Source organism: Nicotiana sylvestris, chromosome 6 (assembly GCF_000393655.2).
Source record: "Nicotiana sylvestris chromosome 6, ASM39365v2, whole genome shotgun sequence".
Taxonomy (NCBI): Eukaryota; Viridiplantae; Streptophyta; class Magnoliopsida; order Solanales; family Solanaceae; genus Nicotiana; species Nicotiana sylvestris.
In genome coordinates, this window is record NC_091062.1 from 49,921,498 (window position 1) to 49,948,867 (window position 27,370).

Here is a 27,370-nt window from a genome sequence, read left to right on the forward strand (position 1 = left end):
TCTCTCACACACTTCCTGAAAAGCTCATTTGCGAACAGCTCTTCTGCAAACACCTCTTCTCTTGATAAATACTTCAGCTCTGTCCTCCCCTCTGTCGATTGGTATTTTCTACGGGGTATTTTTTTTCTCATCTTGTATTTCTTGTATTAATTATTTCAGTCCTTCACAATATGCTAGGTATTTGTGTTTTCCTCCGAGTAGCGACGGAATTCCCATAGAGAAAGTGTAATATGTTCATAGATTTTGTTCTCTAGGTGTTTGACAAAAAATTTCAATCAGTTTTTCTATTAGATTTCATATTCATGTTCTGGTTTCATTCTTTGGTTGCCATTTGAGTAAAGTCTTTTTGGTTTCTTCCGCATACCCTTAGTTAGACTGTTGATTTGTATCACCATTAGACACGGTTAGAAGGGTAGTTATTTAAATTGTTCTATTGCGAAAACAAACTTCATACTAATGTGAAGAAGAAGACCTTGAATGAATAGCCAGTGGTCAGTAATTTTTCTTTATTGAATGAATACCTTGACACATGAACTCTGTGCTACCAAATTGTTAGCCAGTTGCTCCTAAATTTAGCACATTAATCTTCACAAAAATCATATATTCCTCAAATGGTGTATTGATTTCTCAATCAGTTGTCAAAAAGATGGGTTGTGCCGTCAAAGAATATAATATCTGACTGAAACTATATATTTTGGATTATTGCTTGGACTTCCACAGTAACTTAACCGTTAAACCAAGTAATTAGTTCCCTTATTCCTGAACTAGGGTGAGAGTATCCTTATCAGCAAAACATATGCTGTGAGGTTTAAGTCAGCATTTACCTGCTTTCCTGGAATACAAAATCCTGAGGGAGCTACTAAAAGTACTCTATATATGTTATAACAGCATCTTGTCCCACCATATAATCTTAATATCGATGAACAGAAGAAACTATTGAAATGAGAAATATGGTTTTAGCTAAATCGTTTATTTCAAAAAAGACTTACGAATTAGTAAATTAATTTAAACATGAAACTGAAAGGTTCATAAACTGCGAAAAGAGAATGCTCTTTCATTCTGGATTTTTCAGGGAAACGTTGTTGAAATCTACAAGTTTTGTCCATAGAATAGGAGGAAGAATATAATGTTTCGCCGGGTGTGTCGCTACCTGTACTAAAAGCGACTCAGCTACAGAAAAGCGGTCGCTTCTACCAAAAAAGCGAGAAGCGGGAAAAGCGGAAGAAGCGATCGCTTCTTGAAATAAACAGCCCAAACGAGTCTTTTTCAATTAAAAGACCCAAATCGAGTGAGTCTTCTGTTTTAGTCATTCTTCAGCAGCAACCTAGGGTTTTAAACCAGCCCTTTCTTCCTCAAAAAACCAACGATTTCAACAGGTATGTTTTTATTTTCATTCTTCTTCTCCTTCTTTCTTCTTCTTCTTTTTCTTTCTAAACGTCCAAAAAGCGTTGAAATGCTGGCGAATTTTTTCCAGAAAATTTCTGCCCCGTTTCTGCCCAAATTCTGCCCAGATTCTGCCCAATTTCTGCCAAATTATATATTTTTTATTCTTAGTTCTTATGTGTTATGTAGTTGATATTCTAATGGTGCCAAAAGAAGATAGGAAAGACCCGGCTTGGGCTTACTCGGCAAGAGTTAGCGAGACCAACAAGATGGCCATTAGATGTCTAATTTGATGCTACTCTTTAGCTTTTTAATTCAAATATTGAACATTTGCTTACAATTACATGTGTTGTCTGTGCCATATTTATTTTAAATTTTTTCTTTAAATTCCGCTTCACTTCAAAAAAGCTTAAAGCGGGCGCTTCTCGCTTCTCGCTTTTCGTGAAATGGGGTTGTCGCTTTTCCTCGCTTCACACCATTTTTAACACTGGCTGATAGATTTTAATTCTTGCTTCTGTCTACTCAGAGTTGATTTTGTCATGAACTAATTTCCTCGTTTACAGAGCTGCTGCAATTCCAAGAGAGAAGGGAGGGGCATGTCTTCAACCGAAACTGCCATACAATGGATTAGTTCCTGTGCTGCTGCTTTTACTCCGTTGGATAGATAGTTCTTGCACATGCTTGCTCCCTGGTAATCTAAATCTCTTTCATGTCCTCATTTACAAGGTTTGGCCCCTATTTCTCTTGTTCATTCTGAATTCTATTTCTTTACCCTTGCCCTTTCCTTCTTTTTGCAACTAATCGTAATTACATTCCATCTATATGTGGTTTATACATTAGAAGAGTCCATATGTGTGTACACTATGTGTAAATCAAACGGCATATGCCAAAAAAGAATCATCAAACTCCAATTTGCTTCTGGATTTGAAGAGTATTCAATATTTTTCTTTTCCGCACTTTATTAGTGACAATAAAAATAGTAGTACATAGTCATAATGGGAAACGATAGGAATTGACTGTGACAAAGGGGTTAAACTATTGTGCTAATAGCTCGATTCAGGAATCATATTTGCACAGATGTTACATCAACTACTTGGTAGTTTCGTGATACTTTGCTGAAAGAGGTCTCACAATTTTGAATGACTTTCGTGAAAGCTACCTTTTTTTATTTCTGTTTTTGCTGTTTGCTATTTTAAATCTGGTTATTTTGTAGGAATAGGTTTTCAAATGAATAGGATGTTTACTGTCTGATAAGTTAACCAAATTTTTCTACAATTATATATACCAATGGTACAAGTAGTTGATCATTTTAGCTCCTTTATAGCAGTTAACAAACTATGTTATTGTGCCATATATTCTTGAAATGCAGAACAGCCAATATAGATGTAAAAGGCAGTGAACAAAAAATTGAAAGGAGTATAACTTGGTTATGAGAATGGACGTTGTGCGCATAACTATTTGAGTACAATAATGTATATTTGTAAACTTTACGCGTTACATAAAAATATTACACAAGTGTAGGAAACTGAACACTTTGAATGTGTATTTAGTTACGCTTAGTTTTTTGTCTCTCATTCCGTAAGGCAGCAGTGAATATTTGCAACAAAATTTAACACTTATTAGCCAACACTGGCTCATTTAATTTAATGTAATTTGTGGTGCGTTGTTAATTTGGATTGTATAGATGATGCTTGTTGGTTAGAAAGACTAAATTAACTTTTATTTTTCCCCTCTTTGGTTTTTTAAGTCGTGAAATATGAAAGAAAACACAGGAGATTCATGTGCAGCCAGTAAGTTCTTCCAGCACTGTGAAGTAGAGGTTATTAACTCTCCCTTAATAGCGTCAATAGGACTTTTATTAGGACACGACACGTCTGTCCAACTGTAAGTATGAGTTTTCAGTTTACAACTTTTATTTTTCTATTTCTTTACAAGTCATTTTGAGCTCTTATCTGTTCAAATTCAGATCTATATGACCAATTGCATCTTAACATTACTAAAAATATCTTTTCAGTTCTCTCTGAAGTCTTTGTCCTAACTATAAGATTTACCCTCTTTTCTAAGTGATGTTACTACATTACATTTCTTTTGAAGTCATTAGTTATATTGGTATGACTTATTCATAATACTGGATTTACTATTTGTTGTTTTTGACTTGAGACTTGAATGCTACTATACATAACGACAAGCTTCCTATTTCTTCAGTTCTAAAGTGTTCAATGACAACATAGCATATTTGTCGACGTAAGTTTACGACTTTGATTTAGTACATCTAATTTCTTTCTAGCTAAGAGAAGTATCTATATTCTGAAAGAGAAAAAAAGAAGAAAATAAAGTATCTGTACAATTCTTTCCTTTGCTCCAATCGAGTTCAATGTTGCATACTCTGCACTACAAATCAGAGACTTCATTTAGCTTTTCCAGGAGTTTATGCTTTGACAGCAAGCTCAATCCCCTCAATTCAGGGATGATATGTGCTTGCAAAAAAAAAAGACATGAGAGTTATCTATTTACATATAAACTATCTACATATTGACATGATATGTGATGCAAGGCACCTTTAGTTACTATAATTCACCATAGCTGGCGATACTTTCTCATCTCAAATGCGACTTCTTCATAGTCAAGGCTAAAACCTTTCACATAAATCTTTTTGCCGTTACAATTTGGTAAATGTACCTATGTTTTCTTGAGAAGTAAGAATCATACCTACATTCTCTGTATTCATCTCTTTCACTATTTTGGGAACCTGACTGAGAACGGTTTTCCTTTTCTCAACCTCGCAGGAATACAAGATCAGGGTCCTGCCTTTTTGCCGTGATAATTTGAAGAGCACCTTAAAATTTTGCATCAAGTACATCGATTATATCACTTTCTATGAATGGTTAGTGCATAACCTTTACTTCTGATTGATGGCAAATTATACATTCTTTTATATACACCTCCTGTTACATCTATGGAAGGATGTGCTATGTAAAATTTACATGCTCCCTACAATTTTATGTTTTAGCAGTGCAGCTAAACAACGTGATACAGCAGTATCATGTTGAATATGGGGATTAAAAGGAAGATAAAATTTTGCACACATAGTTGGATTGAAACAGGGACATTGAAGGATGAATTCCTACTCTCTGTAGTTCAACCCCGAACAAAAATGCTTATATTTGGTGACTGTTTTGTCAACCCTGAATGACATCAATAGTTTAAGATAAACTTTAATGATAGAGAACAGTCACCTTTCACACTTTTGCAGCCGCTTTGAACTTAGTTCATCGTCTTTATTACCATTGTCTTTTTTTGTTCTTTTTTTGTTTTAACATTTTTTCTTCTCCATTCATATGTGCAGATGGTAAATTCAACACATGCATTATGGTCTTGCCACCTTAATCAGGACATTTACCATGAAAACAGTCATGGTGATAAATATACATTTACGACAACCTCAATCTTGCTCTATACAACAACCTCAAAGGTGATTGCGGAACAAAGTGAAAAAGTAATGGAGTTTATAGACCAGTAGTTCTGATTATGATATAGGTACTGTATAGGGTGTCCAAAGTTGCTACAATCTTCTCCAAAAGCTGGATAGTAAAAGATAACACGGAGGACAAAAACAACACACCAAAATTCCCTGCTTTGTGGGGAATGCTGTCGAGGCAGCATGTCTTAGCCAAGATAATTGGCAGAGAAGAGGACTTTCTATTTGCAGCAGATGTTACCTGTGTGAAAACTGACAAAAAGAATCTATCAACCATTTAAACTTTTTTTGGTGTTGACTTCATGATGTCACAGAATATCAAATGATTTCTTTCAGATTGGCAAGCACAAAGAACTAATAAAGCATTCTTCTATTGTAAAATAAAAATGTATATTTCCAATCCTTCATTAAATTACCACATGTATGAACTGATACATGGCATTACATGTGCATTTACAATGTCAGATTGGTTGAAAACATTTATCGTAGTCCACAAATGTTGTCTATCTACTATAATAAAAGAGGTGATCTGCCTATTGTAAGGTTTCTCGGGGGTGTTCCTAACCTAGGCTGTGACGCTTCCCGTCGAATACATAATGTTGACTTGTACTACATAATGTTGACTTGTAGTTCGTTTACAGAGTACGAAATGTTCAACATAATGTTGACTTGTAGTTCGTTTACAAAGTACGGAAAAAACATTATCTCTCTCGATTGGTATAAGATACCAAACTGCACGAAGGAAGATGGCGTTTTTTTTTTAGACAATTTAGGCTCCTACAGAATCGATGAAGTAGGAGACCATTTACTAAATATTATTAGAAACAATTGCGCTAGTTAGATGGATAAAAATGAAAGAACTATTAAGTTTAGGGCTAAACGGGGCAGGGCATGGCATGATCTAAATGGGGCAAAGAACTAAACGAGGCAAGGCAAGGCAAAAATTTAGTAGGTGAAGACTTAACCCGCCCGGCCTTCCCCATTGCCATCCCTACTTCTCCCCTGTAAGGCTCTAAGAAAATTTTTAAACCTAGAAAATTCACCATGATCAAATCTAGCCAAACCACCCTTAAACCCAAGTCTAGTACCAGGTCATCTACCAAAACCAAGTCTGATCATACCAAGAAACAAGAAGAAACTCAAACGGAAGTCATCGAACCAACTCCCTCCACACACCTTTCTCCATCCCAAACAAAGAAATCAAGGGAACAACTAGAAAATTAGTGCAGAATATAAGCAAGGATGAGAGTGCAAAGACTGGGGGGGGGGATCTTTGCCAGCTAAAACTGCTTCTAAGGTGAATCAAACACTCAATTTTTGTATAACACTGTATAATTTATATAACAGTGTAAGTATGTATAAACACCTTACTATTATACATTTTATACAAGGTTAATACATTGTTTACAACAAATATACAATAATGTTTAAAGATGTATATACATTGTTGCAAAACAAATGTTGGCTATGCAGGTGAAAAGTGAAAAACTTAGTTACATAGGTGCAATACAGTGTGTTGGACTGTGTATATGTGCAAATCTCCCTTAATTTTATTTAAAAAGATTCAAAAAATTGATGTCTATATGGAGACAGAAAATTAAATGGTTTAACTTTTTACTTTAAAACCTGTTGTTCTTTTGGGACGTGTGAGTACTAGACAGGCTTGAAGTTAGCAGATAATAAAATATGCTATATAAGAATAAAATAGGGAAACACATTCAAAATTATATGGGTTGTATGTATAGATATATATTTTTTTCACCAAAGAATGACGTTGCCCTGCCCCAAAAGTAATGGCAGGAAGAATGACAATAACCCATAAGCATCTTCTTTACCTAAAAACTAATCATGCCCTGCGCTTGACAAGTTTTAGCAGGAAGGATTGGCAAATAGGTAAGAGCATCTAACATATCTGCTGCCTGTGTAATTGCCGTGAGCTCCACGAGCTATTTCGCTGTGAAGGAAAAATGATTGTTGGCAACCTCTTGCTTTCCACAACATGAGGAAAATCAATGGTGTAATGAAGCCCGCGACTCTCGTGTCGAGAAAGAGCACTGCTAACTACCAGGTTGGCACAACAGAAGAGATTCCTCATCTCACAAGCCTCTAGTCCAACCATTGTTGGTTCCCAGCCATGCTGAAATAGGTATGTTTCCCATTCCAACTCCAACTCATTGATTCTCTTCTCAGCTGCGGTTAGTCTTGAGGTAGACCTAACAATTCCAACATATTCCCACATGATTGACTGTAGTTCTTTCCTCACTTCCCTTGTCCGACGAATGACTTTGTTAAGTACTGTATCTCCTATTACCACTGGGGCTACAGGTCGCGGCCACCAACTTGAAGCACAGTGATCAATTCTAGACACATTCACGTGATCAATTGAAGGTTGTACAGCTCTTCGTGCAAACACTAGTGCTTCAAGCAACGAGTTGCTAGCAAGTCGGTTAGCACCATGTAAACCAGTACATGCAACTTCACCTGCCACATAAAGGCCTTGCACATTAGTCTCACCCTCAAGTCCAGCACGAACTCCACCACACATGTAGTGAGCAGCAGGAACCACCGGAATCGGCTGCTGTGTTATGTCTAACCCATGGCGGAGACACTCAGCAGCTATATTAGGAAAATGAGACAGAACCTTCTCTCTGGGCTTGTGACTGATATCAAGAAGAACATACTTTTCGCCACGCTTTTTGAGCTGGTCATCTATACTTCTTGCTACCACATCTCTCGGGGCAAGCTCTGCTCTTTTGTCATACATTGGCATAAATCTCTCCATATCTAAGTTGTAAAGGATGCCTCCATCACCTCTGACAGCTTCAGTTATCAAAAAAGCATTCTCTCTGGCACTTGGTCTGTTGGGAAGGCCTTCATCAGCCAAGGCAGTTGGATGGAATTGCACAAACCTGGCAACATGAAGAAGAGAATTGTAATTAATAATGCAACCGTTGGGGATAGTTCATCAACCTCGCAAACAAAGACTTGTCTACCATCCAAAAGACGATCAAAGGAGGACCATCAATTAGAGAGCGGACTGCTAGTCGAGAAATCTTTTCTATATCAATTAAATCCCCTCAATGAAGAAAATTTGATGCCCTTTATCCTGAAAAATTCAGGTCAGATCCAATGTCACCCCGCACAACATTTTGAACATACCTTGTATTTTTAGTCAAAAGTGCAAATTCAGAATGAATTGCAGAACAGGATGCAGAAATCAAGAAAGCAAAAAATGGATGAAATCTAGATTAGCAGATTTTACAGCACAACTCACTAAAGCAGACACAGTGATATTGGACAATAAGAATGCAATGCAACTGAGGATCACTTACTCCATGTTGGAAATTACAGCTTGAGCTCGATGAGCCATAGCCATTCCATCTCCAGTTGCAACCTACAGCCAGCATGCCCACATTCAACAAATTAAAACTTTTCTGTTCCTTGATAAAGGCACAAATGGTCAAATATAAAAAAAGAATCGGGCCCCACCACCAATTAGTAGCTCCAAAAACTTATAGAAATGACCGTAAGAGAAAAACAATTGATAACGAGCATAACAGCGCCACAGTAGATGCCTAACCCAGGTTATACAACTTTGAACAATGTGTCTTGCTTTTATTGTACAGAAAAATATTGGTGTATAGAATAAGAATTTATTACCTTCATCTCTTATGAGATAAGAATCCACACTTCCAAGGAAAGGATCATCTGTTAATACCCAGAATCTTTATTGTTTCTTTTTTTTTTTTTTTTTTGGGGGGGAGGGGTAGGAGGGAAGGTCCATATTTGTCCTTGTACTTTGTGAAAAGGTCTAGATTTACCCTTGGTTTAAAGTTTGGCTCACTGGTGCCCTTAAACTTTTGGACTATATCTACCCTTATTGCTAACAGCTGATGATTAAAAATCATTTGATCTCTTTTTTAGTTAATCTCAAAAACTCAGTTTAGCACCAGAATGTGCCACATGTGACATGTCCCACACGTGGCTAATTAATAAACCTCCCTCCCCCTTTAACCCTCTCCCATTAACCCCTGCACCCCGTCGCTGCCCTTAGGCCATTTTCCCCCATTTCCCGCAAAGATCTCCATCTATTCCCCTTCTCCATTGTAACACAGTAATGCTTCCATTCCCCAACATGTTGTTGCCCAAAACCCACTTCATCTAGTCAACCTTCACCATCCAATTCGCAAACAATTGCTGCCCAAAGTCTCACCCCAAACCATTCTCCACCGTCGCCCAAAGTACTCCCTCTATAACTAAACAACCACTTCCACCTTTATCTAATCCTCTAGGCAGCAACCACCCCAACCATAATTAACCATCCCTGAAAATTTCATAGAAGTTTGAGCACCACAGAACCTTCAAAAAAAATTTAAAAAAAAAAAATTGCCAGAAAAACTGCCCTGTCTGACCAATTCTTGTCCGACTTGTTACACCTCTGCATCTGAAACCGCCAAACAACCTCACCAACCCACCAACAGCTCCCCACAGAGACTCCCTCACCGCTTCACTACTTCAACACTTTCTCAGCTAGCACCTTCCCCCTCTCAATTCCATGGTCTCACCAAAATAGAACCTTCACCGGTCACCACCATTACAACTTTACAACCCCATCAACGAGCCGCCACCCCTCTATCGGCCGTAATAGAACCTTCACCGACTTGTTCCGAAAAAATATTGTCCCTTCTTGTCCGAACTTGTAATTTCTTCAGTTTGTAACTCTTTTTCATCACAATCCAATTCTTCAAGATGTATTCAAAATTCATGATTTCTTTTTTGAATGATTGGACTTTGTAGATGTAGTTGGGGCGGCCTTCTTTTGTTTGGCAACTCTCATTGGAGGTCGCCTAACATTTAAAAAATCACTAACTTTGTCGTCCCAACTAAATTTCCTTGTATGAGTCTCTTACCTTTGCCGCTATGCATTGGTGATAGATCCCCTTTTCTTGCTGCCTCTGCTCTACACTGATGTAACATTGCTTCTTCCTCTCCGTCTTCATACAAGTCTCTCCCCAGGTGCACAGGTTGTGGAACATTTTGGTCGATAACAATTGTCTTCAATGCAGATTGACCAAGTGTATTTGTCACCATTGCCTTGCTTTGATGTTGTTCTATTTTTTGCAATTTGTTCCTGCTCATACTCAACATTCCAGTGCTAGAAGCAAGTAGGATTTACAGGATTTAAGGGATTAGAACTCACCATTGCATCCAAGAGTCTTCTTTCCTCCTCTGAAATATCTGGGATGGTTGTACCAATTTGGTTCTGCCCAGAATTTGTTGTTGTGACTTCTCGATCACGTAGATGAGTAGCAGCAGTATGAGTAACAACAACAACAACAATATACCCGGGTATTACACTTGTTGTTGTATGTGAAAGTAGACAAAACAAAAGAAAGAAAAATCAAAAAGAGATGAAAATATGATGTAAGCGTCAGCATTCTTATGATGTAAGCGCTTACCTCAGCATTCTTATGATGTAAGCGCTTACATCAGCATTCTTATGATGTAAGCGCTTACATCAGCATTCTTATGATGTAAGCGCTTACCTCAGCAGGGCATTCAAATGCTTATAAATAGGGGTCTACATTTTCATTTGTAGATCATCCCAAAACTTCTTCTTTCTCTCTTCAATTAATAAAGAGCTATTCTTTGTGTGGCCGTGGAGTAGGCAAAAATTGCCGAACCACGTAAATCTTGTGTTGTCTTGTGCAATTTATTGTTTCTCTCCTAAATATCTTTTTCCTTCTATTATCTTGACACGCTTCCTCAACAATTGGTATCAGAGCACAGACAGTGTAATCCTGGTAGAAAAGTACAGTATTGGTGCAGGTACTATTCACAAGAATAGTGCGACACTATTGATCATCGTTACTATTCACAAGCACTATTCACATAAATTATTTTTGTGAAAAATGGCATCGGAAGAAGGGAAGGTTAAGATTGACAAGTTCAATGGCAAAGATTTTGGATTCTGGAAAATGCAAATAGAGGATTATTTGTACCAGAAAAAATTACACTTACCTCTGACCGAGGTGAAACCGGAGACTATGTCCAAAGCGGATTGGGATCTATTAGATCGTCAAGCTCTTGGTGTGATTCGTTTGACGCTAACACGAAATGTGGCGTTTAACATCATTAACGAGAAGACCACTGCAGGCCTGATGAAGGCGTTATCAAATATGTATGAGAAGCCATCTGCTTCAAATAAAGTGTATTTGATGCGTCGATTGTTCCACTTAAAAATGACAGAAGGTGGATCAGTCACGGAACATATCAATGAGTTTAATACAATATTAACTCAGTTGAGTTCTGTTAATATAACAATTGATGACGAAATCAGGGCGTTGATTCTACTATCATCTCTACCGGAGAGTTGGTCTGCAACAGTAACTGCAGTTAGCAGTTCATCAGGAAGTACCAAACTCAAATTGAATGATATTAGAGACTTGGTTCTAAGCGAAGATATTCGCCGAAAAGAATCAAGTGATTCCCCAGGATCTGCTTTTAGTACCGAAAGCAGGGGAGAATCAACCAAAGAGGACAGATTTATGGTCGTGGCAGATCAAAGTCAAGGAGAAGAGGACAATCCAAAAATCGCAAGGACATTACTTGTTGGAATTGCGATAAAAAGGGTCACTACAGTAGTCAATGTAGAGAACCAAAGAAGAAGAAGGAAGAAAATTCAGCAAATGTAATTGCTGAACAAGTCGGTGATGCACTAATTTGTTGTGCAGACAGTCCAGTTGAATCTTGGATTCTGGACTCAGGTGCGTCCTTTCACTCTACATCATGCAAAGAATTATTGCATAATTATATTGCTGGAAAATTTGGGAAAGTTTATCTAGCAGACGGCGAACCTCTCGACATTGCCGGAAAAGGTGAAGTTTATATAAAGACTTCACAAGGCACGCTATGGAAATTGCAAAATGTACGACATGTTCCTGGCCTCAAGAAAAATCTGATATCTATGGGTCAGATTGACGATGAAGGATATACAACAACATTCGACAACGGATCGTGGAAGATAACCAAAGGGAATTTGGTTGTGGCACGAGGCTTCAAAAGGGGAACACTGCATGCAACTGTAATAGAAAGAGATACTATAGCAACAGTTGATCATGGTCGTGATACAACATTGTGGCACCGGAGGCTCGGGCATATGAGTGAGAAGGGAATGAAGCTTTTGGCATCCAAAAAGAAGTTGTCAAACCTAAAACATGTTGAATTAGGTTTGTGCGAAGATTGCATTTACGGGAAACAAAAGAGAGTTAGTTTCTCAAAGGTGGGAAGGACGCCAAAGAAAGAGAAGCTGGAACTAGTGCATACAGATGTGTGGGGACCAGCTCCTGTAACCTCTCTAGGAGGCTCACGCTATTATGTCACCTTCATTGATGATTCCACAAGAAAGGTATGGGTTTATTTTCTGAAAAATAAATCTGATGTATTTGTTACCTTTAAAAGATGGAAAGCTGAAGTTGAAAATCAGACAAGTCTAAAGTTAAAATGTCTGAAGTCTGACAATGGAGGAGAGTATGATAGCCAAGAGTTCAAAGCATTTTGCTCGGAGAATGGGATCAGAATGATCAAGACAGTTCCTGGAACACCGGAACAAAATGGTGTTGCTGAGAGGATGAACAGAACCCTGAATGAACGAGCCAGAAGTATGAGAATACATTCTGGATTGCCGAAGTATTTTTGGGCTGAGGCTGTTAACACGGCAGCTTACCTCATAAACAGGGGACCCTCTGTACCGCTGAATTTTGAAATTCCTGAGGAGGTATGGACAGGAAAGGAGGTAACTCTCTCACATCTGAAAATTTTTGGTTGTGTTGCTTATGTGCATGTAAACTCTAATGATAGAGATAAGCTTGATCCTAAAGCAAAGAAATGTTTCTTTATTGGCTATGGTGATGATAATTTTGGTTATCGGTTTTGGGATGATCAGAATAGAAAGATCCTAAGACACAGGAATGTCACATTTAATGAAAATGTGATGTACAAGGACAAGCTTGAAGTAGAACCAACCAACACCAGCAAACAGACAATGTCTGAAACAGTTGAGTTAGAAGAAATCTCAGAAAATGAAGTAGCTAGAGGGATTACAACTGATTCTGAAATTGAAGATGAAGAACTAGAAGCCGAATTTGAAGAAGAACTAGAAGCCGAACCTGAAGTGGAACCAGAGACAGAATCAAATCCAGAACCAAATCTGGAATCAGGACCTGAATCAAATTCGGATTCTGTTACTCATGAACCTACATTGAGGAGATCTAAAAGAGTCACGAATGCTCCAAATAAATTAACTCTCTCTTCACTATTTACTTCTTACTGATGCTGGAGAACCAGAGCATTTTGTTGAAGCAATGCAGGTGATAGACTCTGATAAGTGGAAGCTAGCCATGAAAGAAGAGATGAATTCTCTTCAAAAGAATAAAACATGGATACTTACGGAGTTACCAAAAGGAAAGAAGGCATTGCAGAACAAGTGGGTGTACAGAGTCAAGGAAGAGCATGATGGTAAGAAGAGATACAAAGCACGATTAGTAGTAAAAGGCTTTCAGCAGAAGGAAGGAATTGACTACACCGAGATCTTCTCTCCTGTAGTCAAATTAACTACTATCAGGTTGGTGCTAAGTATCGTAGCTGCAGAAAATTTGCATTTGGAGCAGCTAGATGTTAAAACTGCTTTCTTGCATGGTGACCTTGAAGAAGACATCTACATGAAGCAACCTGAAGGTTTTCAAGTTTCTGGTAAAGAAAACCTTGTGTGTAAGTTGAAGAAGAGTTTGTATGGTTTGAAACAAGCTCCCCGACAATGGTACAAGAAATTTGATGGATTCATGCATAAAAATGGTTTCACACGATGTGAGATGGACCATTGCTGTTATATCAAAAATCTTGATGAATCCTATATCATTTTATTGTTGTACGTTGATGATATGCTAATTGCAGGATCTAGCATAAATGAGATCAACTTGGTTAAGCAACAACTGGCGGAGGAGTTTGAAATGAAAGACTTAGGACCAGCTAAGCAAATGCTTGGGATGAGGATTAGCAGAAACAGGTCGGAAGGAACCTTAAAGTTGTCTCAAGAAAAGTACATACAGAAGGTACTAAGCAGGTTCAGTCTTCATGATGCAAAGACCAGAAGCACTCCACTTGGAAGTCATCTAAATCTGTCAAAGGACCAATCACCTAAGACAGATGAAGAAAGGAAGTACATGTCCAAAGTTCTGTATGCTTCAGCAGTAGGAAGTTTGATGTATGATATGGTTTGCACTAGACCTGACATAGCCCATGCAGTTGGAGTTGTCAGTAGATACATGTCAGATCCAGGAAAGGAGCATTGGGAAGGTGTAAAATGGATATTGCGATATCTCAAAGGCACTTCAGGTATGGCACTTTGTTTTAAAAAGAGCAATATTATCTTACAAGGTTTTACTGATGCAAATTTAGGTGGCGATCTGGATAGTCGAAAAAGTACCACGGGCTACATGTTCACCTTTGGTGGTACTGCTGTTAGTTGGATGTCCAGACTTCAGAAAAGTGTTGCTCTATCTACCACTGAAGCAGAGTACATGGCAATCTCAGAAGCTGGAAAAGAGATGATTTGGCTCAAGAATTTTCTTAAAGAGCTAGGTAAAGAACAGGACAATTATGAGCTTTTCAGCGATAGCCAGAGTGCAATTCATCTTGACAAGAATCCAGTGTTTCATGCAAGAACGAAGCATATCCAGTTGAGGTATCATCATATCCGAGAGTTGATAAATGAAGGAACTCTTTCCCTACAAAAGATACCAGGATTAAAGAACCCGTCAGACATGTTGACCAAAGTTGTCGGTGTTGACAAACTGAGGCTGTGCACTGCCTCAGTTAGCCTTCAAGACTGATAGAGTGAAGGCGCCACCAGAGAATAGCAAATCTTTCTTTATTTTCTTTCTTGATGTAACATAGGTTTGAGGGGGAGATTGATAGGACCAAACCTATTGTTGTATGTGAAAGTAGACAAAACAAAAGAAAGAAAAATCAAAAAGAGATGAAAATATGATGTAAGCGCTTACATCGACATTCTTGTGATGTAAGCGCTTACCTCAGCATTCTTATGATGTAAGCGCTTACATCGACATTCTTATGATGTAAGCGCTTACCTCGGCAGGGCATTCAAATGCTTATAAATAGGGGTCTACATTTTCATTTGTAGATCATCCCAAAACTTCTTCTTTCTCTCTTCAATTAATAAAGAGCTATTCTTTGTGTGGCCGTGGAGTAGGCAAAAATTGTCGAACCACCTAAATCTTGTCTTGTCTTGTGCAATTTATTGTTTCTCTCCTAAATATCTTTTTCCTTCTATTATCTTGACACGCTTCCTCAGACTCCACTTGTGGGATTACACCGGGTATATTGTTGTTGTTGTTAAGTCTCAAACCAAGGTCCGTTAGCAAATAGGGGTAAATATAGTCCAAAAGTTTAGCGGCGAGGGCACCAGCGAGCCAAACTTCAAAGGGAGAATAAATCTTAGACCTTTTCACGAAGTACAGGGGTATATTTGGGTTTTTCCTCTTTTTGTGGCTTAGGGCAGCCAGCCCTTATTTCTAATTGCACATTAGCTTAACATGCAAGTGCTGTAGGGTTTAAATAATTAAAATCAGGCCATGTTTCATACTCTAGGGAATGTTGTTTGCACCAATGTCAATTGTTAAGGTCCTTATGAGTTACGAAAGATACTTTGTGACGAAGCTTATCGCCAACAATAAGATGCAAATGTATGCTAGTCATGAAATTAACTATTACAGTATTAGCCACCATTCCCTTCCCACCTTCTCCCCCCATATCACTGTTTAGGACTCTGATTATCTTATTGATTATAAGGAGTGACATCCCTCATAAATGAAAATATTATGGAGGAAAAGATATTGAAACTCATACCGGTGGATTAGTAGTACTTGGATAGATATGCCCAGCTCCACCTGATGCCAGCAAAGTCACTTTTGAAATGAATCTTATAACCTACAAACTCACAGTAAGAGCGCAGAAGCCTAAGAAATCAATTTATGTCATTGTGAGGAAATGTTCAATACATGGAGGTCAACATGAGTGAAAGCAACTGTACTTACTTCCTGCGTTTCCGTGTTTATAGCATCAACGCCATGACATATTATGTCAGAACGATCCTGCATTTGGCATACAAATTAACATTAGCAAATGTTTACATGGAAAAACAGTTCAACTGCACAAACAACATAAGCAAAAGAATAATGCCAAGACTAATTAGATTATAGCAACAACCCTTCATTTTGGACCAAATTGATGCTAGAGCAGAAGTATTTTCTCAATAATAAACAAGAAGAGCAAAGAAAAGAATTACCTGAGTGGTCAAAAAATCTATAGCAAAATGGTGTTGAAACACATGTATATTAGGATGCTTAAAAACTGCCTCTAATAGGGCCCTTTCTATCTCTCTGCCAGTCATATCAGCAGCATGGACAATTCGACGATGGGAGTGGCCCCCTTCCCTGGCTAGATGCAGATTCCCGTCCTCCCCATGATCGAATGAAGCACCCATAGCAATCAGTTCTCTAATTCTCTCAGGTCCTTCGGTACACACAACCTGGAGAAAGGAGATATACTTATAAAAACGAAGATTTTAAAAGAGTAGACTAAACACAATTTTGGAGTAATAAATCAGCCATCTCATAAATTTCATTTAGAACATAGATTGCATAAAAAGCAGAATTACATGGACCAGGATTTTATCAACTGATAAGAAGATATTAGTTGTGATATCCCATCTACCAAGCACAACACAAAACTTCCTTGAAACCAGTATATATTTACAGAGACAAATGAAAATAGTATACAGCAAACTAAGCGGTTGATAAGGATAGACACTCCAAGGCAATCCAGGATCCCTAGTGAAAATGTTGGTTTATGTTTAGTTAACAATGGCATGCTGAAAATGTTGGTTTATGTTTAGTCAACAATGGCATGCCAATTGGAAGAGTTGGTGGAAAGAGTTGGTGTGGATGCTAGGAGGAAGCTTCCTCCTTTGATGTCACCCATGACATCAAGAGGAGGTAGTTTGATGTCACCAATGACATCAAGAGGAGGTCTTTACCTCTATAAATAGATGCACTCCTTCACTTGTAGAAATCATCCCAAAATAATACAATACATTGTAGTGAGTAGAGAGTTAAGAGAGAAATTCTCTTAAGTGTAATTGGGAAATCTCCCCTTCCTTTGTTAATATTAAAAGGGCAATTGTTCTCTGGTGGACGTAGGATTATTTTGATCCGAACCACGTTAAATCTTGTGTTCTTTCTTTTACGTTTCCGCTAACACCTAGCTTAAGTTGTATCATATAAGATTCTCTCTTATCCCCACAAGAGTTATATACAGAGAACTCTATCCCTTCTCCCTCATTGTATGTTGATAATGGGCCTACTAGATGCGAAGTCCATTGGGCCTTACTACTCTCGGCAGAAGAAGGCACTTCACAACTCCGCAAGAGTTGTTAGCATTAACAAAAGTAAATGGACTCCGGAGCTAAAGCTCGAGAGAGAAGGGATAGAGTTTTCTGTACATAGGACTCTTGAGGGGATAGGAGAGAAACTTATATGATACAACTTAAGCTAGGAATCCTGGATAACCTTGGAGTGTCTATCCTTATCAGCAGTTACCCTCAGAAAATTGGTGCTGATTTAGGGAAGTCAGAAGTGTGTTCTCATTAAGAAAAAAAAACATGGTACTGTGGCACAAACTAAATGAAATCCCAAAATAAAACCAAAAGACAACACATGTGAATTTCCTGTCTTATCCTTATCTCTTCCTTCCTGCATGTCACCTTCACTCTCTTTTCATAATGTTTGTTAGAATAGTTATGTAACCCTAATCCCATATGTATTAGGAGTAGGACATGTTATGTATATATAGGGCTCATTGTATCATGTTTAATATCAATCATATTTTCTCCCGTGCCTTCTCACATGGTATCAGAGCTTTAGTGAGAAACCTATCGTTGTGCATCATTCCAGCGACTTCCGGGAAGAAAGACCTCGTCGCCGTGCAATTTTACGGCGACTTAGAAGGCTGCTCGTAATCACATCAATTTTTGTTGGTGTGTGCAAAAAACCAATAACACCACAAGACTCCTCAGGCTCCGGCGACCAAACCCTAGTAAACCCCACCGGAAAACTCACGTACACGCGCCCTCACGCGCCAAAAACTTTCTGGCGAGATCTGACCCAAGCGCCCCACGCACTGGCGCGTGAGCACTGTTCCAACCATTTTTTTGAAAAACTTCCAGTTGGACAGTCGGATCGCCTAGTAATTCCGAGTCTCCATACCTTTTTCGTTTGATTCCGACCACTTTGAGTTTTTCCGGCGACTACACCGACTTTTTCCGGCAGCTACAGTAATTTTCCGGCAAAAACAGTGTTTCCTTCACCTGTTTCAGCAAGTTGTCAGTTGATTCTTTCTGTTATTTGGTGATAATCCAACGATGTCTTTGGGAGTCGATGCTTTCGGGTCTAAAAACCCGGGTTCTGGCAATTCCGGTGTTACGATTACCTCAGAACCTTTAATGGGAGGTTCAAACTACTTAGCTTGGGCTTCGTCTTTCGAGTTGTGGTGTAAAGGTCAACGAGTTCAAGATCATTTAACAAAAAAGGCTAGCGAAGGTGATGAAAAGGCCAAAACACTTTGGGAGAAGGTCAATGCTCAGTTATGTAGTATCTTGTGGCGATCTATTGATTCCAAATTGATGCTCTTGTTCCGTCCATTCCATACATGTTATTTAGTTTGGGAAAAGGCTCGTAATTTATACACTAATGACATATCTCGTCTCTATGATGTAATATTGCGAATGACAAGCTTGAAGAAACAGGAATTGGATATATCTACTTACTTGGAACAAGTACAGGCAGTCATGGAAGAATTTGAGACGTTGATGCCAGTTTCTGCTAGTATTGAAAAGCAACAAGAGCAACGACAGAGGATATTGTAGTTCTTACACTCGCTGGACTCCCTAATGACCTTGATTCAGTATGTGACCAGATTTTGGCTAGACCGACTGTCCCCACAGTTGATGAATTATTCTCTCGATTACTTCGCCTTGCTGCAGCACCAAGTCACCCAGTGAGCTCATCACAGACACTTGACTCATCTGTCCTCGTATCCCAGTCAGTGGACAATCGGGCATCTCAAACTATGGAGAATAGACGAGGAGGAGGTCGTTTTGGAAATCTAGACTCAAGTGCTCTTATTGTCATAAACTTGGACACACTAGTAACGTGTGCTATTCTTTACATGGTCGCCCACCCAAAAATGCTTATGTTGCTCAGACCGAGACTACAGGTAACCAGGGATTTTCTTTATCTGAAGGGGAGTATAATGAGTTCCTTCAATATCGAGCAAATAAGCAAACATCTCCACAAGTAGCCTCTATTGCTCAGACTGATACTTCTGTTGCTGGTAATTCTTTTGCTTGTGTTTCCCAGTCTAGTACTCTTGGACAATGGATTGTGGACTCAGCCGCTTCTGATCATATTTTTGGTAATAAATCACTTTTGTCAAATATTGCGTATTCACAGTCTCTTCCCACTGTTACTTTAGCCAATGGGTCTCAAACTAAAGTAAAAGGTGTTGGACAAGCGAATCCCCTACCCTCTGTCACTCTAGATTCCGTTCTTTATGTCCCTGGTTGTCCTTTTAATCTTACATCTGTTAGTCATTTGACTCGTGCCCTCCATTGGGGTATATATTTTATTGATGATTCTTTTATTATGCAGGACCGCAGTACGGGACAGACGATTGGAACAAGACTTGAATCAGAAGGCCTTTACTACCTTAACTCACTCAATTCCTCCAAGGCATGTCTAGTTACAGATCCTCCAGACCTAATTCGCAGACATTTAGGACATCCAAGTTTATCCAAGCTTCAGAAGATGGTGCCTAGTTTGTCTAGTTTATCTACATTAGAATGAGAGTCATGTCAGCTCGAGAAACATACCTGAGCCTCCTTTCCCCGTAGTATTGAGAGTCATGCAGAGTCTATTTTTTCTTTAGTTCATTCTGATATATGGGGTCCTAGTAGAGTCAATTCAACCTTGGGATTTCGTTATTTTGTTAGTTTTATTGATGATCATTCAAGATGTACTTGGATTTTCTTAATGAAAGATCGTTCTGAGTTGTTTTCTATATTCCAGAATTTTTGTGCTGAAATTAAAAATCAATTTCGTGTTTTTATTCGCACTTTTCGCAGTGATAATGCCTTAGAGTATTTATCCTCTCAATTTTACCAGTTTATGACTTCTCAAGAAATTATTCATCAGACCTCTTGTCCTTATACCCCTCAGCAAAATAGGGTTGCAGATAGAAAGAATAGGCACATCATTGAGACTGCTCACACACTTCTTATTGAATCTCATGTTCCGTTGCGTTTTTGGGGCGATGCAGTTCTCACAGCTTGTTATTTGGTTAATTGGATGCCTTCATCTCCCATCCAGAATCAGATTTTGTATGCAGTATTGTTTCCCCCGTCACCCTTATACTCTGTTCCCCCTCGTGTTTTTGGGAGCACTTGTTTCGTTCATAACTTAGCCCCTGGGAAAGATAAGTTAGCTCCTCGTGCTCTCAAGTGTGTCTTCCTTGGTTATTCTCGTGTTCAGAAGGGATATCGTTGTTATTCACTTGATCTTCGTAGGTACTTTATGTCCTCCGACGTCACATTTTTTGAGTCTAAACCTTTCTTTACCTCTTCTGACCACCTTGATATATCTGAGGTCTTACCTATACCGACCTTTAAGGATTCTACTATATCTCCTTCTTCACCTTCCGCCACAGAAGTCTTACCCATTCCAACCGTTGGGGAGTCTAGTGTGGCTCCTCTTACACTCCCTGCCACAGGAACACCACTCTTGACATACCATCGTCATCTGCACCCAGCATCAGGCCCAGCTGATTCACGTCCTGCACCTGACCCTGGTCCTACTGCGGACTTGTCTCTTCCTAGTACATCGATTGCACTTCGGAAAGGTATACGGACCACCCTTAATCCTAATCCCCATTATGTCGGTTTAAGTTATCATCGTTTGTCTTCACCCTATTATGCTTTTCTATCTTCTTTGTCCTCTGTTTCCATCCCTAAGTCTACAGGTGAAGCATTGTCTCATCCAGGATGGCGACAGGATTGACGAGATGTCTGATTTACATACGAGTGGTACTTGGGAGCTTGTCCCTCTTCCTTCAGGTAAATCTAGTGTTGGTTGTCGTTGGGTGTATGCAGTCAAGGTTGATCCGGATGGTAAGGTTGATCGTCTTAAGGCTCGTCTTGTTGCCAAGGGATATACTCAGATATTTGGGCTTGATTACAGTGATACCTTCTCTCCCGTGGCTAAGATAGCATCAGTCCGCCTTTTTCTATCCATGGTTGTTGTTCGCCATTGGCCACTCTATCAGCTGGACATTAAGAATGTTTTTTTACACGGTGACCTTGAGGATGAAGTTTATATGGAGCAACCACCTAGGTTTGTTGCTCAGGGGGAGTCTCGTGGCCTAGTATGTCACTTGCGCCGATTACTTTATGGTCTAAAGCAATCTCCTCGAGCCTGATTTGGTAAGTTCAGCATAGTTATCCAGGAATTTGGCATGACTCGGAGTGAAGCTGATCACTCTGTATTCTATCGGCATTTTGCTTCGAGTCTCTATATTTATCCGGTGGTCTATGTTGACAATATTGTTATTACCGGCAATGACCAGGATGGTATTACTAAATTGAAGCAACATCTCTTTCAACGCTTTCAAACTAAGGAACTGGGCAAACTAAAGTATTTTCTAGGTATTGAGATCGCTCAGTCTAGCTCAGATATTGTGATCTCACAACGGAAGTATGCCTTAGATATTCTTGAGGAGACAGGAATGACAGGTTGTAGACCTGTTGACACTCCGATGGATCCGAATTCTAAACTTCTGCCAGGACAGGGGGAGCCTCTTAGCAATCCTACAATATATAGGCGGTTGGTTGGTAAATTAAATTACCTTACAGTGACAAGACCTGACATTTCCTTTCCTGTGAGTGTTGTGAGTCAGTTTATGGATTCTCCGTGTGATAGTCATTGGGATGCAGTTGTTCGTATTCTTCGGTATATAAAATCAGCTTCAGGCAAAGGTTTATTGTTTGAGGATCGAGGCCATGAGCAGATCGTTGGATACTCAGATGCTGATTGGGCAGGATCACCTTCTGATAGACGTTCTATTTCTGGATATTGTGTCTTAGTAGGAGGAAATTTGGTATCTTGGAAGAGCAAGAAACAGAATGTGGTTGCTCGGTCTAGTGCAAAAGCAGAATATCGAGCAATGGCTATGGTGACATGTGAGCTAATTTGGATCAAACAGTTGCTCAAGGAGTTGAAATTTGGTGAGATTAGTCAGATGGGACTTGTGTGTGATAATCAAGCTGCTCTTCATATTGCATCAAATCCAGTGTTTCATGAGAGAACTAAACACATTGAGATTGACTGTCATTTTGTCAGAGAAAAGATACTCTCGGGAGATATTGCTACAAAGTTTGTGAAGTCGAATGATCAGCTTGCAGATATTTTCACCAAGTCTCTCACTGGTCCTCGTATTAACTACATATGTAACAAGCTCGGTACATATGATTTATATGCACCAGCTTGAGGGGAGTGTTAGAATAGTTATGTAACCCTAATCCCATATGTATTAGGAGTAGGACATGTTATGTATATACAGGGCTCATTGTATCATGTTTAACATATGAGAATAATATCAATCATATTTTCTCCCGTGCCTTCTCACGATGTTCAAAGACAAATTCAACAATCTGAACCATGAAGAATAGGAGCACTACATAAACCAGAGGAAGTCGTCCATATTACCAACCATTGGTTTCTCAACTCTCCAACTCTTTCTTCGGTTCCAACTTGTAAGCACTTACATCAGAAGGAAGGAATAGGCATAGAGCCTTTCTTTAGTATTATTGCTTGGCTCTTCAGCTTCTAATTGAAAACAAGCCTAACTGCCCGATTGCTCTTACCCTTTTCCATTTTTTGGCAGTTCTAGATCCTGTGGCAAAAGCCGTCTAAACAGAAAGTTCCTTTCGTTTCAACCTGAAAGATGGAGAACTTTCCTATTCATCCAACCAAGCAGTCCTGGAAAAATTTGGAAAAGCAAAGGAAACAGCTTCCAAAGAGAAAAAACTGAAAAAGGGCAAACTGCTTCACGGAACTGAAGAGACAATAATATTCTGTGAACTTACTCTAACAGTCTCCTCATCACAGAGGTAAGCACCTGCCACAATTGTGTCTTGCATGTGGCTCTCCACTGAATCCATAGGGCAGAACACAGCACTTACACCACCTTGAGCATAGTTAGTGTTACTCTCATGAGGCTCAGCCTTGGTTATCACAGCTACAGTTCCATGCTTTGCAACTTCTAGAGCATATCTAAGGCCAGCAATTCCACTACCAATCACAGCAAAATCAAAATACCTAGTTGAGCCATCTCTCTGGCAAGAATTGATTGTTCCGGTGTGAGACTTCCAGTTTGTTTTCACTTGACATTGTGAGTAGTTACTTCTATGAACTCGCAAGAATTTGGAAACCCAATAAGACCTGGAAAATTTAAGTAGCATATCACCACCAGAAAATGAAAATGATAACCTTTCTTTTTTTCCTAAAGAATCAGGAAATGACTCAAAAAAAAAACTTTTAGGATTCTGGTATCTCATGAAAAAAGATATTACTGGTTTATGCCTAAACACGTATACAAAGATTCTTTCCAGTAAGTTCTCATGGGAGGAATAAACAGTCCAACAGCCAACACGTGAATGCCTATGTCCGTACAAATTGGAATGTAATAACATCTTGAAAGCTCCAAAATAAAACATTTTGACAATTATTCCCCCAAAAGAGAGGAGAAGGGGCAATAGAATGAAGATAATAAAGCAGGGAAAGATAGAGAGGAGAGATAGGCGAAGAAACATCATCCTAATACGGACCAAGGGATCTGGTTTTGCATGCCATTCAGGATCGCATTGGAATGACAGTGAGCTTTTCCATAGCTACTCCTCCAGTAGACAGGCTTCCTCAAATGTAACTGTCCGCTTCCTGAAGCGATACCAGTTGCCATATGATCTTCCTGACTGACAATCCAAGTCAAAGGAATTGATATCAGATTGGCACACCCAATTCTGAGGTTAGAATGTTAGTGAAACTAAACATTTAAAAATCATCTTGATTACCTCTAAAAACACCCAAACAGGGCAAGGAATTGAGCTTAATAACAAAATATTGGCTCTTGACATTTAGATAACTTGAACCAAACACTTTAGAAGGGAAAGACCCTTCTAACCAAACTCTTGTAACATCTCCCAGAAAACTATTCTTCGGTAATACGTTTTGCGCAGCTGGGACTCGAAAGCAAAATTAAAGACTCTGGATATTTAGGGGAAACCTTGTTATAAATTGCATTAAAGCATGAATGAATACAGTAGAAGCTACAAAAAGAAAAGATTTTGTTTCAGGACGATCTTAGGAACAACTTCCTATAAGCTAATTTGAAAGCCCAACCAAAACTGTGCTTGGTCTTGAAGTCAGAACTCTTTACAACTCTTCTATCATTCATTTGGAGCAGTAGATTTATTAAAGAAAAAGGAACTTTTAGACAAATTCTGATATTGAAGGGGCAGAAAAGCATGTGGAGACATTTAAACAGAAGGAGAAGTGCTTGAAAGGACCATGAGAAAACATATCATCTAACGTATGGTGAATTCAATGAAAATATTTAGAGATTCCACAGTTGATGGGCTTAAACCGGAATTCCACAAATTGAACTCCTACGACAAGATGGCTAGTCCATGTTAATGCTGCAGCAGCACATGCGTGGAACAAACTGTTTATTACACAACTTCGATACCAGATACTGAAAACCAAAAGGAAACGAAACATAAAAAGAAGAAACATATACTTTTTTCTCATTCAAGTGAACCACAAATGAATGTGCATCATGTCTCTAACCTGTGATATCTCATATTGCAAGAGAAAAAGTAGAGAAAAGAAAGGTATGAACTTATCAACTAATTTTCTATAATCCACTTGTACAAAATGAATTTACAAATGGAAGTTGCCACAAGACTTCATCACTTATTACTGAAACAGAAAGAGAAATCATTGCTTTCCCTTCCTGATGTCACATGACATAGGTATTGAGTCAAGGCCATTTTCAATGAATGCCAATGTATCTACAAAATGCATTTCCTTTAAAATCAAGAGACTGAAACACGTTAAGGAGAAGTCCTTTTCAGTTTTTCTAACTATTTCCTTACTGTTGCTTTGATGAAGACCCTCAATAGACACCTGAACAGCTAGTACTATCATTCTGAAGGCTCCAAAAACCAGAAACACATACAGGGCCAAAAGTCAGCTTTCCGGACACGTTTCTATTAGGAGAAAGGAAATTGTAAGTAACAAGTGACGACTAAAAAGAGTTGTTTTAGCGAAAATCAGAACTTACAAGACTGAACAAGTATTGCAAGGAAACAATAAGACCCAATGAAGATCATTTGCTCTAAGACTCAGGACTTGCCAACATAGCTAAATTTTCATTTTCCCTCATTAAACCGTTCTTTGGCAATGGTGTTCAAGGAAATGAACAGCTCTTACGCGCTAAAGCTGTTTAAATAGAAATTAAATAAGTTGTAAAGGAGAAGTGCAATGATATATACATGGACTCGTGTTTTGTAGAACATGTATGACAGGTAAATAGATCTCTGAAAATACATAAACAACTTGCAAAATTTATCACAATCCCTCCTACTTATGGGTGTATTTGGTATGAAAGAAAACATTTTCTTGATAATCTTTTCCAATTTTACCATGTTTGGTTGGCCTAAATTGTTGGGGAAACATTTTCCTAAAGAAAACATTTTCCTTTAATTTTGATGAAACTAACTTACCTAAGAACCCAAGGAAAGTCAATTTCCAATATCCAGAACATATCAAACTTTTTGGCGCTAGACAATCGGCTCTTGCCTCCCTCCCACTTCCCTCTGCCATTTTCTCTTTTTCTCTATACTCTCTCCAAAGTGACCAAATGCTATTGCATGTTGACACAACAGTACCTATATGTTCTTACCTGTCAGGCATTTCTTTTAATAGGAGTATGGAATTTGAATCTAGCCAAAGCATTTAAAATTTCATGTACCATTCTCTCTTTTCCTTTTCCTTTCTTTATGTAAATCTGTGATACTTTTAAATTACTGTCATTATTCATTTTCTTGAATTATTTACAAAAGATTGACATTTTCATATATTTAGAAACTTTCTAATTTTAATATATTATTTTTCTTTTTCTTAATGACTTGTTCTTACAAGAATGACATGTCATGTTGAATACTTTTTTCTGCAGTTAATCTTTCAAGAACTTTAAGGGGCCTAAATGAAATCAAAAAGAAAATTATTTTGTAACAACATTAGGAAACAATTTCCACTCACCAAACAAACATTTGTAAATATTCTCCGGAAATATTTTGCCCTCACCAGCCAAATACTGGAGAATAAGTGAAAACATTTTCAGTTATACCGAACACACTCTATATTTCTTCTCTCAATTCCTGCAGTGATTTAAATTCACGTCTATTTGTTAATCGTATGCCCCAGAAGGCACTTACATTCACATCTATTTGCTTATAGATTTCACCTTCTAAAGACTGGAAACTTTGTTACTCTCATTTGGGCTAGGATTGTGTCAGCCTGTGTTGCTTTACCAGGGAAAGAAAACAGTAGAAAAAGGGAACAGAGAGCAGAATTGAGCTAGCATAGCATGTTCGCAACAACAGGATCTACCGGCTATCAGTTTATCATACAACTGCATGTTCGTATATTTATAAAGCTTCTCAAGATTCTAGCATCCCCAACCTAACAGAACCCTAGACTAAATTACAACCACATCCCCCACCCAAAAAATTACAACTATAGTTATTATTCCAAAACAAAACAAAAAAAAATAGATCGACAAAACAAAAAAAGTTTTGAACAATACAGTTACCTTAACGGGGCAAAAATGGCGCTCCGAAGTAGAATTGAACTCGAATTCGAAGTTACAAATTAACTGATTGTTGGCCAAGGAAGCAGAATTCGAGCTAATTAGAGAACTGAAGAGAGAGAGCCGGAATATATAACGAAAAGCTGCAGTCGTCACCTTGGAATCCACCCTGTATAAAAAAACCTCCTTTTCAAATTATGGCCTTTTAGCTAATCAATGCGTTAACTTAATCGCATGCAGTTTCCGTGGTGTAAAATCTGTGACGTTAAAGAAAAAGGAAGTTGCGGAGGACCCCAGTCGCTTTTCCTCCACAACCAATTTGGACAATTCAGTTTGAGCCTTCGCTTTTAGGAAATGGAATCCAATTTGTTCTTTCACAAAAAGAATACACGAATCCAGTCTTTTTTTATATTTTCTTGGTCGAAATAAACAAGTCTTTCTTTTTGACTC

At 38.5% G+C, this 27,370-nt stretch overlaps 1 protein-coding gene and 1 long non-coding RNA gene across 8 annotated transcripts; one reads left to right on the top strand and one right to left on the bottom strand.

The window, feature by feature from the left end:
- The first annotated feature begins 15 nt into the window (after positions 1–15).
- Positions 16–5,340, top strand: LOC104210515 (uncharacterized). Of its 4 annotated transcripts, none has more exons than XR_011400507.1 (5): positions 16–115; positions 1,947–2,109; positions 3,131–3,267; positions 4,170–4,267; positions 4,730–5,340. It is a non-coding gene; the product is annotated as an uncharacterized lncRNA (long non-coding RNA). The 4 variants fall into 4 exon arrangements; XR_011400508.1 differs by having other exon boundaries at positions 18–115; positions 1,947–2,074; XR_011400510.1 differs by having other exon boundaries at positions 20–115; positions 3,131–3,202.
- Positions 5,341–6,578: 1,238 nt separating this feature from the next.
- Positions 6,579–27,370, bottom strand: LOC104210516 (L-aspartate oxidase 2-a, chloroplastic). 4 transcript variants are annotated; one of them, XM_070150075.1, is made up of 10 exons: positions 26,924–27,370; positions 25,203–25,316; positions 24,120–24,312; positions 23,877–24,020; positions 23,136–23,490; positions 16,227–16,469; positions 15,976–16,032; positions 15,788–15,868; positions 8,194–8,255; positions 6,579–7,770 (listed from the first exon to the last, which is right to left on the bottom strand). In XM_070150075.1, exons 4-10 carry the CDS (start codon positions 24,005–24,007, stop codon positions 6,765–6,767), a joined length of 1,935 nt encoding a protein of 644 aa, XP_070006176.1. In that variant the 5' UTR covers positions 24,008–24,020; positions 24,120–24,312; positions 25,203–25,316; positions 26,924–27,370; the 3' UTR covers positions 6,579–6,764. The 4 variants fall into 4 exon arrangements, with proteins under 4 accessions (XP_070006176.1, XP_009757731.1, XP_070006177.1 ...); XM_009759429.2 differs by lacking the exon at positions 25,203–25,316; XM_070150076.1 differs by lacking the exon at positions 24,120–24,312.